General features: G+C 38.6%; 1 protein-coding gene across 8 annotated transcripts in view; it reads right to left on the reverse strand.

The window, feature by feature from the left end:
• The window catches only part of S100PBP (S100P binding protein), a 47710-nt gene that overhangs the window by 3670 nt on the left and 29881 nt on the right, over positions 1-14159 (reverse strand). For all 8 annotated transcript variants that reach the window (XM_019429765.2, XM_053898042.1, XM_019429756.2 and 5 more), the window contains one exon: positions 812-899. In XM_019429765.2, the coding sequence (XP_019285310.1) occupies positions 812-899 (88 nt within the window). Of the gene's footprint in view, positions 1-811; positions 900-14159 lie in introns of those variants that run through there.

Raw genomic sequence — 14159 nt, forward strand, 5'->3', positions numbered from 1 at the left:
TCCAGAGTTCATCTGATAACCATTACACTGCCCTGTCTTTCTGAGATTTGCTATCAGTTTGGCAACTAGAGAGGAAACGCTGAGCATAAAGGCCCTGGGGTGGGAACACGTGTGACATATTAGAAAAATAGCAAGGGAGCCAGTGTGACTAGAACAGAATGAGCAAGGGGAAGAGTAGTAGGAGATGAGGTTGGTGAGCTAACCATGTCAGGCCATGGTCTTTATAGTGGACTGTGAGGGTGGGAAATGTGAGATGGAAAGTTTTGAGCAGAGAATCTGAATTTCTTTGGCTGCCGAGTTGAGAATAGTAGATGGGCAAGGGCAGAAGCAGGGAGACCATTTAGAAGACCTGCAACAGTCCAAGTGAAAATGATGAGAAATGGTCAAGTTTTGGATATACTTACAGGATTTGCTAATGGACTGAATATGGGGTGAGAAAGTCAAAGATGACTCCAAAGTTTCTGTAACTGAATCAAAGTCACTGAATCGATGTGTAAAACCACCCTGCATCAAGAATCCAGAAGATTTCAGAACAGAAAGACCCTTGGACGTCAATTAGTCCAACATACTAGTTTTACTGATGTGAGGACCAGAGGAATGGAGTGACTTGGTCAGAATCATACATCTGGTTATAAACTGCAAAGCTAGTACCCGACCCCGCGTTTCCTGGATTTCAGTCCAGTTCTTACTCCACTATACTCTACCGCTTCTTTTCTACCTCTGGAATTATACAATTACACCCAATTCCCCACCGCATTCCTCCCGTGGCCAAATTCTACCGTTTTCCCCCTCCTCCTCATCACCCACTCACCGCATGGTGAGGTCCGAAGGATGCTGCCATTTTGGGTTTGGCACATGATGAACTTGATCCATCAAGGCGTACAGTTCCCCCAAGGCACCTGTGACACAGAGGGATCGTGGTTAGGAAGCAGCTCAATGAACTACCATATCAGTCTAGGTCAAAGCCCGTGCTTTCAGGGAAAGAAAAAACAGGCACTGATCCTAATACTATCTACGATTATCACAAGCAGTCAGCACAAAAACTATAAGCCAGAGAGGGAAGCTCGCTCTCAGATGGTGGTGGTGATGATGACGACGACGATGATGGTGATGATGACGATGACGATGCAGCAGCGGCAATAATGACAGCCACCATTCGTTCATTCAACATTTATCAGCTCCTATAGTGTGTGAGGAACTTTACTGGTTCCTAGAATATGGTAGTAGACAAGACACTACCTGCCCTCAATTAAGTTTATATAAGGAGACAGGCAATTCCAAAATTTGTGATACGTGCAGTGACAGGAGAAACACAGGCTGCTATGTGAGCACAGAGACTGGAGGGTGGAGGTTTGAGCAAGCCCTCTCCAGAAGTAAACTACAAGCAGGGATCGAAAGGATCTCTAGAAGTTAGTGAGGCAGACAGGGGTAGAGGTGGGGGTGTCCAAGAGAAATAGCTAATACAAAGGCTCAGAGATACAAGACAGCAAAATACATTCAAGAAACGAGAGAAGTTGGGGCACCTGGGTGGCCTAGTCGGTTAAGTGTTTGACTCTTGGCTCAGGTCATGATCTCATTCATGGTTTGTGAGTTCAAGCCCCACATCGGGCTCTGTGCTGATAGTGCAGAGCCTGCTTGGGATTCTTTCTCTCTCCCTCTCTCCACCTCTCCCCCGCTCATGCTCTGTTTCTCTCAAAAATAAATTAATTATGGAAACCAATTTGACAATAAATTTCATATATTGAAAAAAAGCTGGAGAAAAAAAATTAATTAAAAAAAAAGAAAAGTTGAGAATAGAAGGCAGGTGGGGCCTTTTTGCTAAACAAGAAAAATTGCTGGAGGCAATTTCTCAACCATCTGGGAGACTGGCAAGGTCCTATGCGCTTTACATACTATCTTATGGAGATAGATGTTACTAAAACATCACTTTGGAGGTGGAACCTGGGTAGCTCAGTCGGTTAAGCGTCCGACTTCAGCTCAGGTCATGATCTCATGGTTCACGAGTTTGAGCTCCGTGTCGGGCTCTGTGCTGACAGTCAGAGCCTGGAGCCTGCTTCGAATTCTGTGTCTCCTTCTCTCTCTCTGCCCCTCCCCCACTCGTACTCTGTCTCTCTGTCTCACAAATAAATAAACATTAAAAAAGTTTTTTTAAAACATCACTTTGGAGATGGGAAACTGTGGCTTGGTGAGGTGGACTTGCTTTAAATGCTCATTAAACCGATCTCAAAACTGGCTCCTGTTTGACTCTATGCTTTTCTGATAATGCTAATTTTGCACTTAGGGGAAGCTCACAAAAGCAGAAATTATGATTAGAGACAATAAAATAATTTCCCTTGACCAGTGGTTCTCAAATTTTAACATGCATCATAATCAGCCAGAAGTATTATAAAACTGATAGCTGGGCCCAACCCCAGACTTTCTGCTTCTGTAGGTCTGGAGTGGGACCTGAGAATTTGTATTTCTAATAAAGGCCTAAGTGATGCTGAGGCTGCTGGCCTGGGAACCACTCTTTGAAAACCACTGCCCTAGACGGTACAGACTTTTCTTTCGGCCAGTTTACATACTTCTCATTGCCTTCATTGTGCTCTCAGAAACCGGAAGCAGTTTAACTAAGCTACAGCCCATCTTTTCAAGTTCTGATAAAAGATATTTACTTAACTTTTAGGATGAATCTAATTTATTTGAAGCCTCAAGAAGCCAAGCTATGTAGAGAAAGTATATACTTTGAAGTTAGGCAGACTTAAATTAAAATTCCAATCCAGCCACTACCTAGTTCTAAGACCCTGAACAAATCATTTCACTTCTAGGCCCACTTGACCCATTTATGAAATATGGACAGTAATATGTAGCATGAAGTTGAATATTAGGAATACAGCACATAAAAACTTAGCATATTGCCTGGCACAAAGCTGTAAGTGGTAACTATTGTTATTAAGGTGTTACAGCCACAGGCCTATGTTAGTTTGCAAAGGCTCTTCAAATCATGGGACAATCAATCACCTCTCTGTAAGGAAAAATGTTTATTAAGTGGATCAGTCTACACATAAACTCAGATATGTGTTATAGCACTCAGCAGAAATTCTCTAACCATAATGAGATGATACTTTTCAGGAAAAATTTATAGATTCATCACAAGCTTCTGTGCAGTTAAAATTAAAAAGTACAACCAAGGGTAAAAGAAGACAACTGACAAAATGAAAAATATCTCTGAAACACATATGGCAAAGTTTTAATGCCCTTATTCTACAGAAGTAATCTCCTCATAATGAAAGAGGTCAAAGGACATAAATAGGCAATTCACCAAAGTAATACAAGTGATCAGTAAACATAATGAAAAGATGTTCAATCTCACTAATATGGGAAGAAAACATATGAATCTCACTTCTTGAGAAGGAAATATAAACCAGAAAAGAGTTTCTCCTTTAAGAAGGGAAGTAGCTTTAGATTAGAAAATCCCTTGCCTGCTGGATGTTAAACTAAAATCAAAGGTCTCAATTCAAATTGCCTTTCCCATATCCCACTGTCACATCCCAGCACCCCATCCTTCTAGGCCGGCAAAAAAAATGTCTCTGTGAGGGGAAAAATCAGCTTTGAAGAATTTCAAGATATGTTTTTCCTGCCAAAGTATCATCAAAGGATGGCTGGCAAGATATGGGTATTGTGGCGTCCAATCTCAAAATGGAACAAGATTATCTGTGGACCATGTCCTTCAGTTCACTCATCTCTTACCAGCTACAGCCTATAAAACTATCCTGATGACGGAGGCTAAAGATATGCTATAAGCCTCCTATGAAGAAACCCATTTACTTTTGGGGTACCTGGGTGGCTCAGGTCATGATCTCATGGTTCGTGGGTGCGAGTCCTGCATCAGGCTCTCTGCTGCCAGCATGGAGGAGCCCACTTTGGATCCTCTGTCTCCCTCTCTCTTTGCCCCTCACACACATGCACGCACTTGCTCTCTCTCTCTCAAAAATAAATAAACATTACAAAAAAAACAAAAAACCTATTCACTTTAAACTAAAAGGAGGAAAAATTGGTCGATTAAGCTCAAGGCTTCAAGTATTAAACTGCTAGGAGTCAAAATCTAGCAGTAGCAACTTACATATAGCACTCACCATGTTATTGGACATTGTCCTATGAGCTTAATATATATATATATATATATATATATATATATATATATATATATATATATATTTTTTTTTTTTTTTTTTTAATTTTTTTTGATGTTTCTTATTTTTGAGAGAGAGAGAGAGACACAGAGCGTGAGCAGGGCAGGGGCAGAGAGAGAGAGGGAGACACAGAATCTGAAGCAGGCTCCAGGCTCTGAGCTGTCAGCACAGAGCCCAACCCGAGGCTCAAACTCATGAACCACGAGATCATGAGCTCATGACCTGGGCCAAGGTTGGAAACCTAACCAACTGAGCCACCCAGGTGCCCCAAGCTTTACATATATTAACTCATTTGTTCCTTATAATAATCCTATGAGGTATTTTCCCCATTTCACAGATGAAGGAACTGAGACACAGAGAAGTAATTTTCCCAAGGTCACACAGTTAGTAACAGCCTGAATAACAATATAATACCATCGAGTTGAGTTTCCTTACAATTTTTTCTGGGACTGACATTTCACACTGGGGATTAGAAAGCAAGAATCCTACCACAATATGTGTAGTTGCATACTCATTACCTCACACAGTGGTAAGTAAACAAGGGCTCCATAATCAGGTCTCAGCTCATGCACCAACAAATGTTAGTTTTCCTTAGCACTAAGAACTTACTGATGGACTATGGGAACATTAATTATTAATAAGACTTAATGATCTAGAGATAATGAAAACTACATTCATCAAGCATTTATTATGTGCCAGGCACTTTGCTAACAGCTTTGCATGTACCCTATCATCTAATCCTAACCACCACATGGGGCAAATACCATGATCTCCATTTTATTCGTGATTAAACTGAAGCCTAGAAAAGATACTCATCTATCATCTAGTAAATGGGAGAGCCAGGATTCAAACCCAGGTGGAGCTAATAATCCAAAGAACCTTATTTCAGCTTATAGCTTCTATCTCTTCTTCCAAATTTAGAGATGCTAACAAGAATGGAAATGTTTGAATTTTCTCTTCACAGTCTCTAACAGATGGGCTTTCTTGGACCAACAATCAGTACCATGGGTTTATTTTAAGTTGTGGCTAAAAGGTGGTGAAGACTGTCCTTTGTTTTGTGCCTAAGAATGAAATTCATCTAAGAATGAAAGTAAGAGGAAAAAACCCTAACATTTTGGGAATTAGATAAACAGTCCGTCTAAACCTTAATCTATAAATATATCGATGACTAGTTTTGGTGGAAGTCCAGTCTAATACCTGTCCTTAGTAAGTTAGGTCAATCAATTGTTAGAAAGGAGGAGGAATGGAAGATGCTGAGTGCTTGCTATGCTGATGGCCCTCCTGAAATCTTAGATTCACACCTTATACATGACCCTGTTTAATTCAGTGTGGCACATGACCCAAGAACAGAGAATCTCTCAGCTGGCTAAGGACCTAAAGAGCTGGCCTGGCACCAATAGGTCTTTAAGTAAATCAGTCAGACACTCTCCTTTGGAATGTGAGTGCGAGCTTTAGTAATGAAAATGAGAGAGAACACACAGGCAGGGCTCCAGGAGAGAACAGACACGTGAGACAGCTAATAGAAGCACTGGTCACAGAGAAAGAGAAGTATGAGAATCACTGAGTCAGCAAGGAAAACCTGGACACGGAACAAAGGCACCTGTTTCTGGGGGACATGGGGCCTGGATCTACGGCTGATTCTTTCTCCTGTGAGAACTGGCTATATTGTTGAGTGTCTAATCTTCATCTTCTCCTGTAAATCCTTAAACTCCAATTACTTAAAGGCAATCACAAGGTCTCTATTCCTTGCAATAAGAAAAAAAAAAACCTAATACAGGAAAGGGAATGAAGAGGAAAAGAACAAAATGTGCTATATGGGTGCAGGCTACTGCTTTTATAAGTACATTAATAAAATAGGAATAAAAAGGAAAAAGACATTAGTGAAAAACAAGAATGCAAATATGTCACCTCTAGGTCAACAAAACTGCGATGATCTACTGCAAATCTTGACTGATTTCCTTGCAGACAGGGCAAAAAGCAAAAGAAAGAAATAGGAATTATTATATATTATGTATTATATAACTCATTTTTGAAGTGATGTGTTAGGTAGGGGATACTAAGTGATATAGGAATGTCCTTGACAGTAATGCCAAATGCAAAATCAGAATTTACATAACCATTGCTGCTTGTGATCTCCAGGAAAAATCAAAGCAGAGACTTCTAGGCATGATGAATGGGCTTACCTCCTACTGTGAGCCAACTAGAAACTGGGCAAAATATATGAAACAACTGTTTTCAGACTGCTCAGAATCTTGATTCCCAAGAAGGGAAACCACTGAGGTGCACCTTGAAACTTCTTGTGAGTCTCTGAGTCTGTAACTTTTCAAAATAAAAAGTTTAAAATGAAGGCAAAACACTCTGTAAATAAACAAAAGCAAAGAGACTTCCTCACCAGCAGACCTACACTACAAGAAACTAAAAGTTCATCAGGAAAAAGGAAAGTAACAGATGGAAAAGAATCAAGAGCACTGAAAACAGTCAGTATGTGAGTAAATAGAAAAGACTTTTTCTCATTTAAAAAAGTCTTTCAAAAATAACTGTTTAAAATAAAAATAATGTGTTGGGGCACCTGGGTGGCTCAGTCGGTTGAACATCCAACTTCGGCTCAAGTCATGATCTCACGGTTCAAGAGTTCAAGCCCCACATCAGGCTGGCTGCTGTCAGCGCAGAGCCTGCTTTGGATCCTCAGTCCCCCTCTCTCTCCCTGTCCCCCTGCTCACGCTCTCTCAAAAATAAATAAACATTAAAAAAAAAAAAGGAAAAATAATGTGAAGAGTTAAATATATATATATGTATATATATATGTACAGTATATAAAAACAATTGCATAAAAAAACAGACTGGAGATTTGGAAGTATATTGTTATTAGGGCTTTATGTGTTAAGTGGTGGATTATTTTGAAGATGGACTGATAAGTCAAAGATGCATATTGTCAACAACGGAATCACAGCTCTCAAAGTGTGTCTAAGAATCCCTGGGAGTCCCTCAATACCCTTCTGAGGCTTAACGAGGTCAGAATGATTTTCATAATAACACTAAGATGTTATTGTCTTTTCTTTTTTTTCTTTTTTTTTTTTATTTTTTTTAAATTTTTTTTTTCAACGTTTTTTATTTATTTTTGGGACAGAGAGAGACAGAGCATGAACGGGGGAGGGGCAGAGAGAGAGGGAGACACAGAATCGGAAACAGGCTCCAGGCTCAGAGCCATCAGCCCAGAGCCTGACGCGGGGCTCGAACTCACGGACCGTGAGATCGTGACCTGGCTGAAGTCGGACGCTTAACCGACTGCGCCACCCAGGCGCCCCTGTTATTGTCTTTTCCACTCGCATTTCCACTGCGTAGGGTGCCTGTGTAAGGTGGCTCAGTCAGCTGAGCGTCCAGCTCTTGATTTTGGCTCAGGTCATGATCTTAGGTGGTGAGTTGGAGCCCCTATCAGGGGATTCTCTGTTTGCCCCTCCTCTGCTCTCTCTCGTGTGTGTGTGCACTCTCTCTCAAAATAAATAAACATTTTTTAAAAAGTGTACTGTGGAGTTCTCAAGAGGCTGTACGACATGATTTAGAGTGCAGAACCACAAGTGAGGATCTAGCAGTCTTCTGTTTAGCCAGGCATTAAAAGAGATTTGTAAAATGTAAATCAATGCCATTCCTTTCCCAAAATTTTTGGTTTCATTTTCAAAAAGTCATTTTTAGAGGCACCTAGCTGGCTCAGTCAGTGGAGCCTGCAACTCTTGATCTCAGGGTCATGAGTTGAAACCCCATGTAGAGGTTACTTTTTTAAGAAAGTTATTTTTATTTATTTATTTTTTAAATGTTTATTTATTTTTGAGAGACAGAGACAGAGAGAGACTGTGTGGGGAAGGGACAGAGAGAGAGAGAGAGGGAGACACAGAATTTGAAGAAGGCTCCAGGCTCTGAGCCGTCAGCACAGAGCCCGAGGCAGGGCTCGAACCCACAAATCGTGAGATCATGACCTGAGCCGAAGTCGGACACTTAACCAACTGAGCCACCCAAGCACCCTTACTGCATTTTTTAAAAATGTGTATTTTGAGAGTGGGGGCAGAGAGAGAGATACAGACAGACAGGCAGACAGACAGAGAATCCCAAGCAGGCTCCATGCTGTCGGCGCAGAGCCTGATGCGGGCCTCCAACTCATGAACCATGAGGTCATGACTTGAGCCGAAATCCTTAACCAAGTTAACGTATACATTTTACATAATTCCAATGAAAATATCATCAGAATTTTTCCTGGAGCTTAAATTTTCATTATAAAGTTAACTTGGAAGAACAAATAAGCAACAAGTAGTGAAGAAAAAAATGGGGGAATGGGTGCAATGGTGTACATGACAGACTGCTGGCCTTAGTAGATGTAAAAGCATATTATAAGGTCACTATAATTAAAAGGGTATAGCATTCTTCCCTGTATAGACACACTAAAAATAGAAGAGAAAACAACACTTTAGAAATAGATTCAACTGTATATGAACATTTAATATATAATAATCATGACCTGAACTGAAATCAAGAGACGAATACTTAACTGACTGAGCCACCCAGGTGCCTCCTCCAAAAATTATTTTTAGTAAAAACACATTATTTCTGTTAACGTGCAATGAGTTTATTATCTTAAAATATATTAATAAAAAATAATTTTTCAGTTCTTTTAATATGATTAAGTATAGACAGGTGTAACCCACACAAACAAAAACACTTTTTGGGGTCCTCAATTTGCAAAAGTGTAACTGGGTCCTGAGACCAAAACCTCGTGAGAACTACTACCCTAGAACAACCACGAAAAATAAAACAAAGAGGTATAGAATGGAGATGAAATGGAATACTAAAAAATACTGTAAAAACTTGGGGCGCCTGGGTGGCTCGTCGGTTGAGTGTCCGACTTCGGCTCAGGTCATGATCTCACGGTCCGTGAGTTCGAGCCCCGCGTCGGGCTCTGTGCTGACAGCTCAGAGCCTGGAGCTCGTTTCAGATTCTGTGTCTCCCTCTCTCTCTGCTCCTCCCCTGTTCATGCTCTGTCTCAAAAATAAATAAACGTTAAAAAAAAAAAAAAAAAAAAAAAAATACTGTAAAAACAACAAAAAAAGGGGACTCCTGGCTGGCTCAGTCAGTGAAGCCTGTGACTCTTGATTTCAGGTCATGAGTTCAAGCCCCATGTTGGGTGTGGATGGAGCCTACTTAAAAAAAAATTTTTTTTTTTATAAATTTTTTTTTTAACGTTTTTATTTATTTTTGAGACAGAGAGAGACAGAGCATGAACAGGGGAGGGTCAGAGAGAGGGAGACACAGAATCTGAAACAGGCTCCAGGCTCTGAGCTGTCAGCACAGTGCCCGACGCGGGGCTTGAACTCACGGACCGCGAGATCACGACCCAAGCCGAAGTCGGCCGCTTAACCGACTGAGCCACCCAGGCGCCTCAAAAAATTTTTTTAAAAATAAAAACTAGCAATAATAATAAAGAGCCTTGAAAAAAAGGTCAAGAAAAGATGAAAGAAAAAACAAAGAACAGATAGACAAACAGAAAACAAGTAACAAGATGGCAGATTTAAAACCAACCATACTGACTGGACTCACACTTAAATTAGAAGACTGAGATTATGAGGGGCGCCTGGGTGGCTCGGTCAGTTAAGCATCCGACCTTGACTCAGGTCATGATCTCACTGTTCATAAGTTCGAGCCCCACATCAGGCTCTGTGCCAACAGCTCAGAACCTGGAGCCTGCTTTGGATTCTGTGTCTCCCTCTCTCTCTGCCCCTCCCCCGCTGGCACTCTGTGTCTCTCTCTCTCAAAAATAAACATTAAAAAAAAAAAAGAAGACTCAGATTGAGGTGGGGAGAAAAAAAAGCCACACTCAACTATATAGTGTTTACAAGACATCCACAAAGATATGAGGGGCACTGGCTGGCTCAGTTGGAGGAGTGTGCAATTCTTGATCTTGGCATTTTGAGTTTGAGTCCCATGTTGGGGGTAGAGATTACTTAAAAAAAAAAAAAAAAAAAAAAAAAAAAAAAAAAACCACATCATGCATACAGTAGTGAAAAGAAAGTTGGAATAGTTAATATGAAACAAAGTGACTCCAAAACAATATTAATAAAAATGTAAGTACTGAATGTTGCTAAGAGTAAAAAAAAATTCATAATGATAAAGGTGTCAATTTATCAAGACGTGTAATATTCCTATAAGCGTATGCATCCAATAGCAGAGATTCAAAACACACAAGGCAAAAACTGACAGAACTGAAAGGAAAAACATGAAAATCCACAATTAGAGTTGGAGGTATTTAAACACTCCTTTTAGTAAGAAAATCTGTAAGGATATATAATTGAACACCACCAGCAACTAACAAAACCGTACTAAAATGTATAGAACACTCCACCAACATCAGAAATATATATTTTCAAGTGCACAGGGAACATTCACCAAAACAGACCATATGGTGGGCTATAAAAATAAGACTCGGCATATTTAAAAGAAGTGAACTCATACTGAGAATATTCTCTGACCACAACGGGATTAAGCTAGAAATAAGAAGATTGCTGAAGAGTCCCAAATATGTGGAAATTAAGCAACACACTTCTAATTACCCATAGGTCAAAGAAGTAATCACAAGGGAAATTAGAAATTGCTTTGAGCCAAATGAAAATGAAAATATATCAAAATTTGTGGGATGCACCTAAGTAGCACTTAAAGGGAAAACCTATGACTTTAAATGCTTGCAGAAAATAGAAAGGTCTCAGATCAGTGATCTAACCTTCCACATTAAAAAGCTAGAAAACAAAAGCAAATTAAACCCAAAGTAAATGGAAGGAAAGAAACAACAAAGTGTAGAAAAAAATTAAATGTAATAGCCAAAACCAATATAGAACTATGAAACTAAAAATCTACTTTGGGGGAAAAAAAATCAGTAAAACTGACAAACCTTTAACTAGATTGTCCGAAAAAAAAAAAAAAAAAAAAAAAAGATAAATTACCAATGTTAGAAATGAAACAGTGACCATCACTACAGATCCTACAGTAATTAAAGGAATCTTTAGGGAAACATTATAAATAATTTTATGCCAATAAACTCATCAACTTAGATAAAATTCCCTATAAGACAAAATTTTAAAATGGACTCAAAGATAAAGAAATTCTGAAAAGCCCTGAATCTTTTACAGCTCTACTTTGACACCTTCTAAAAAGAAAACTCCAGGGTTGGATGGCTTCACCGATACATTCTATCAAACATTTAAAGGAAGAAATGATACCAATCCTACATAAACTGAGAAAACATTTCCCTACTCATTTTATGAAGCCAGTATTACCACAATATTTAAACTAGAGAACAATACAAGAAAAACTAAAACCCAATACTCCTTATTAACAAGACGTAAAAACTGTTAAAAATATTAGCAAACTGAATTAAGGATAATTCATGAAGATCAATGAGTTTATCCAAGGAATGCAAGTTGGCATAAGAGTCAAAAATCAATAAATGTAATACACCATGTTACAGAAAAAAGGAGAAATACCAATATGACCTTCTAAATAAATGCAGAAAATTCAACTAACAAAATTCACCACCCATTCATGATAAAAACTCCAATCAAACTACAAACAGAAGGGGAACTTCCTCAACCAAACTACCAATAGAAGGGGAACTTCCTCAAACCTGAACAAAGGATATCTATGATAAATATACAGCTAATATCACAGTTAATTTACTAGAGATCCTAGCCAGCGCAATAAGGCAAGAAAAGTAAACAAAAGGCCTATATAGATAGGAAAAGAAGAAACAAGCTGTCCTTATTTGCAGATATTATCATGTTAACACAGATAATCCTACGAGATTTATTAAAAAGTTACCAAAAGTATCAAAACCGCAATAAGATATCACCTCATACCAGTGAGTATCAAAACAACAAAAAATAACAAGTATTGGCAAGGATGTGGAGAATAGGGAACCTTTGTGCAGTATTAGTAGGAACGTAAATTGGTACAACCACTATGGAAATGGTATGGAGGTTCCTCAAAAAATTAAAAATAGAAATACCCTATGACCCAGTAATTCCACAACTGGGTAATTACCCAAAGAAAATGAAAACACCAATTTGAAATGATATATGCACCCCTATGTTTATTGTGGCATTATTTACAATAGCTAAGATATGGAAGCAAACTAACTGTCTATAATAGATGAATGGATAAAGAAGATGTCACACACGTGGGGTGTTGGGTGTCCGACTTTGGCTCAGGTCATGATCTCACGGTCCGTGGGTTTGAGCCCCACGTTGGGCTCTGTCCTGACGGCTCAGAGCCTGGAGCCTGCTTCAGATTCTGTGTCTCCCTCTCTGCCCCTCCCCTGCTCACACACTGTCTCTTTCTCTCCAAATATAAACATTAAAAAAAAAGTTTAGAAAAAAAGATGTCTCTCTCTCTCACACTCTCTCTCTCTCTCTCTCACACACACACACACACACACACACACACACACACACACAGAGGAATATTAGTCAGCCATAAAAAAGACTGAGATCTTATCATTTGCAACAAAATAGATAGACCTAGATGGTATAATGCTGAACAAAATAAGTCAGAGGACAAATACCATGAGTTCACTTATATATGGAATCTAAAAACAAAACAAACAAACAAAACAAAAATCTCAAAAAGACTCTTAAACACAGAGAGTAAACTGTTAATTGCCAGCAGGAAGGCAGGTGGGGAAATGGGTGAAATAAAGGAGATTAAGAGGTACAAATTTCCAGTTATAAAATAAATAACTCATGGAGATGAGAAGTACAGCATATAGAATATAGTCAATAATATTGAGTAACACTGTATGATGGCAGATGGTGACTACACTTATGGTGGTGACCATCTATTACATTATAAAAAAGCATTAGGATACGGATGAATTTAACAAAATATGTACAATAAAAACGACAAAATGTTATTGACAGAAAAAAAGCTACTGACAGAAATTAAAGAGGCCATAAATAAATGGAGAAATATATCCTATTCACAGGTTAGAAGGCTTACTATTGTTATGATGTCAGTTCTCCCCAAACTGATCTATTATAGATTCAACACAATCCCAATGAAATACCCAACAGGTGTTTTTGAACAAACTGACAAGCTAAAGTTAATTTTTAAGAAAATTATAGAAATCTAAACAATTTCAAGACTTGCTCTACAGTTATAGTAATCAAGACAGTAGAATATTGGCATAAAACATATGTATATATATATATATATATATATATATATATATATATATATATATATATGTATCAAACAAAATAGAGAATTCAGAAACCCATGGAAAGGATAATCTATTCAAAAAATTTAGAACTAAATATTCATATACAAAAAAACCCTTAAGCCTTTGCAGTATAAAACCTACAATAAATAGTACGATCACTTTGCAAAAGTTATACAAACCCTATATGACTCAGCAATTCCATTCCTAATCATTTACCCTGGAGAAATGAAAACACATATCCATACAAAAACCCATATATGACTGTTCATAGATGCTTTATCCATAACAGCCAAAAACTAGAGACATAGATGTCTTTCAACAAGTGACTAGATTAAACTACAGTATATTAATACAAGGAAAAATTCAACGGCAAAAGTATAGAACTACTGATACACATAGCAACATGGATAAATATCTTAAAATTATTCCAAGTAAAAGAAGCCAAACACAAAAGAGCACATACTGCATGATTCCATTTATACGAAACTCTAGAAAAGACAAATCTAATTATAGTGACCAAAAAGAAATCAGTGCTTTCCCAGTGCAGGAGTGGGATAGAGACAAAATGACTGAGATGGAGCACAGGGAAAATTTGGGGGATGGTGGGAATGTTCTATCAATCCTGATTGTTGTGATGATTTAACAGGTGCATAAATTTGTCAAAGTTCAGCAAAAGTACACTTAAAATGGGTGCATTTTAGGGGTGCCTGGGTGGCTCAGTCAGTTAAGTGCCT

This window comes from Panthera pardus, unplaced genomic scaffold, assembly GCF_024362965.1.
Source record: "Panthera pardus isolate Hobbes unplaced genomic scaffold, ASM2436296v1 HiC_scaffold_11, whole genome shotgun sequence".
In the NCBI taxonomy this organism is placed as follows: Eukaryota; Metazoa; Chordata; class Mammalia; order Carnivora; family Felidae; genus Panthera; species Panthera pardus.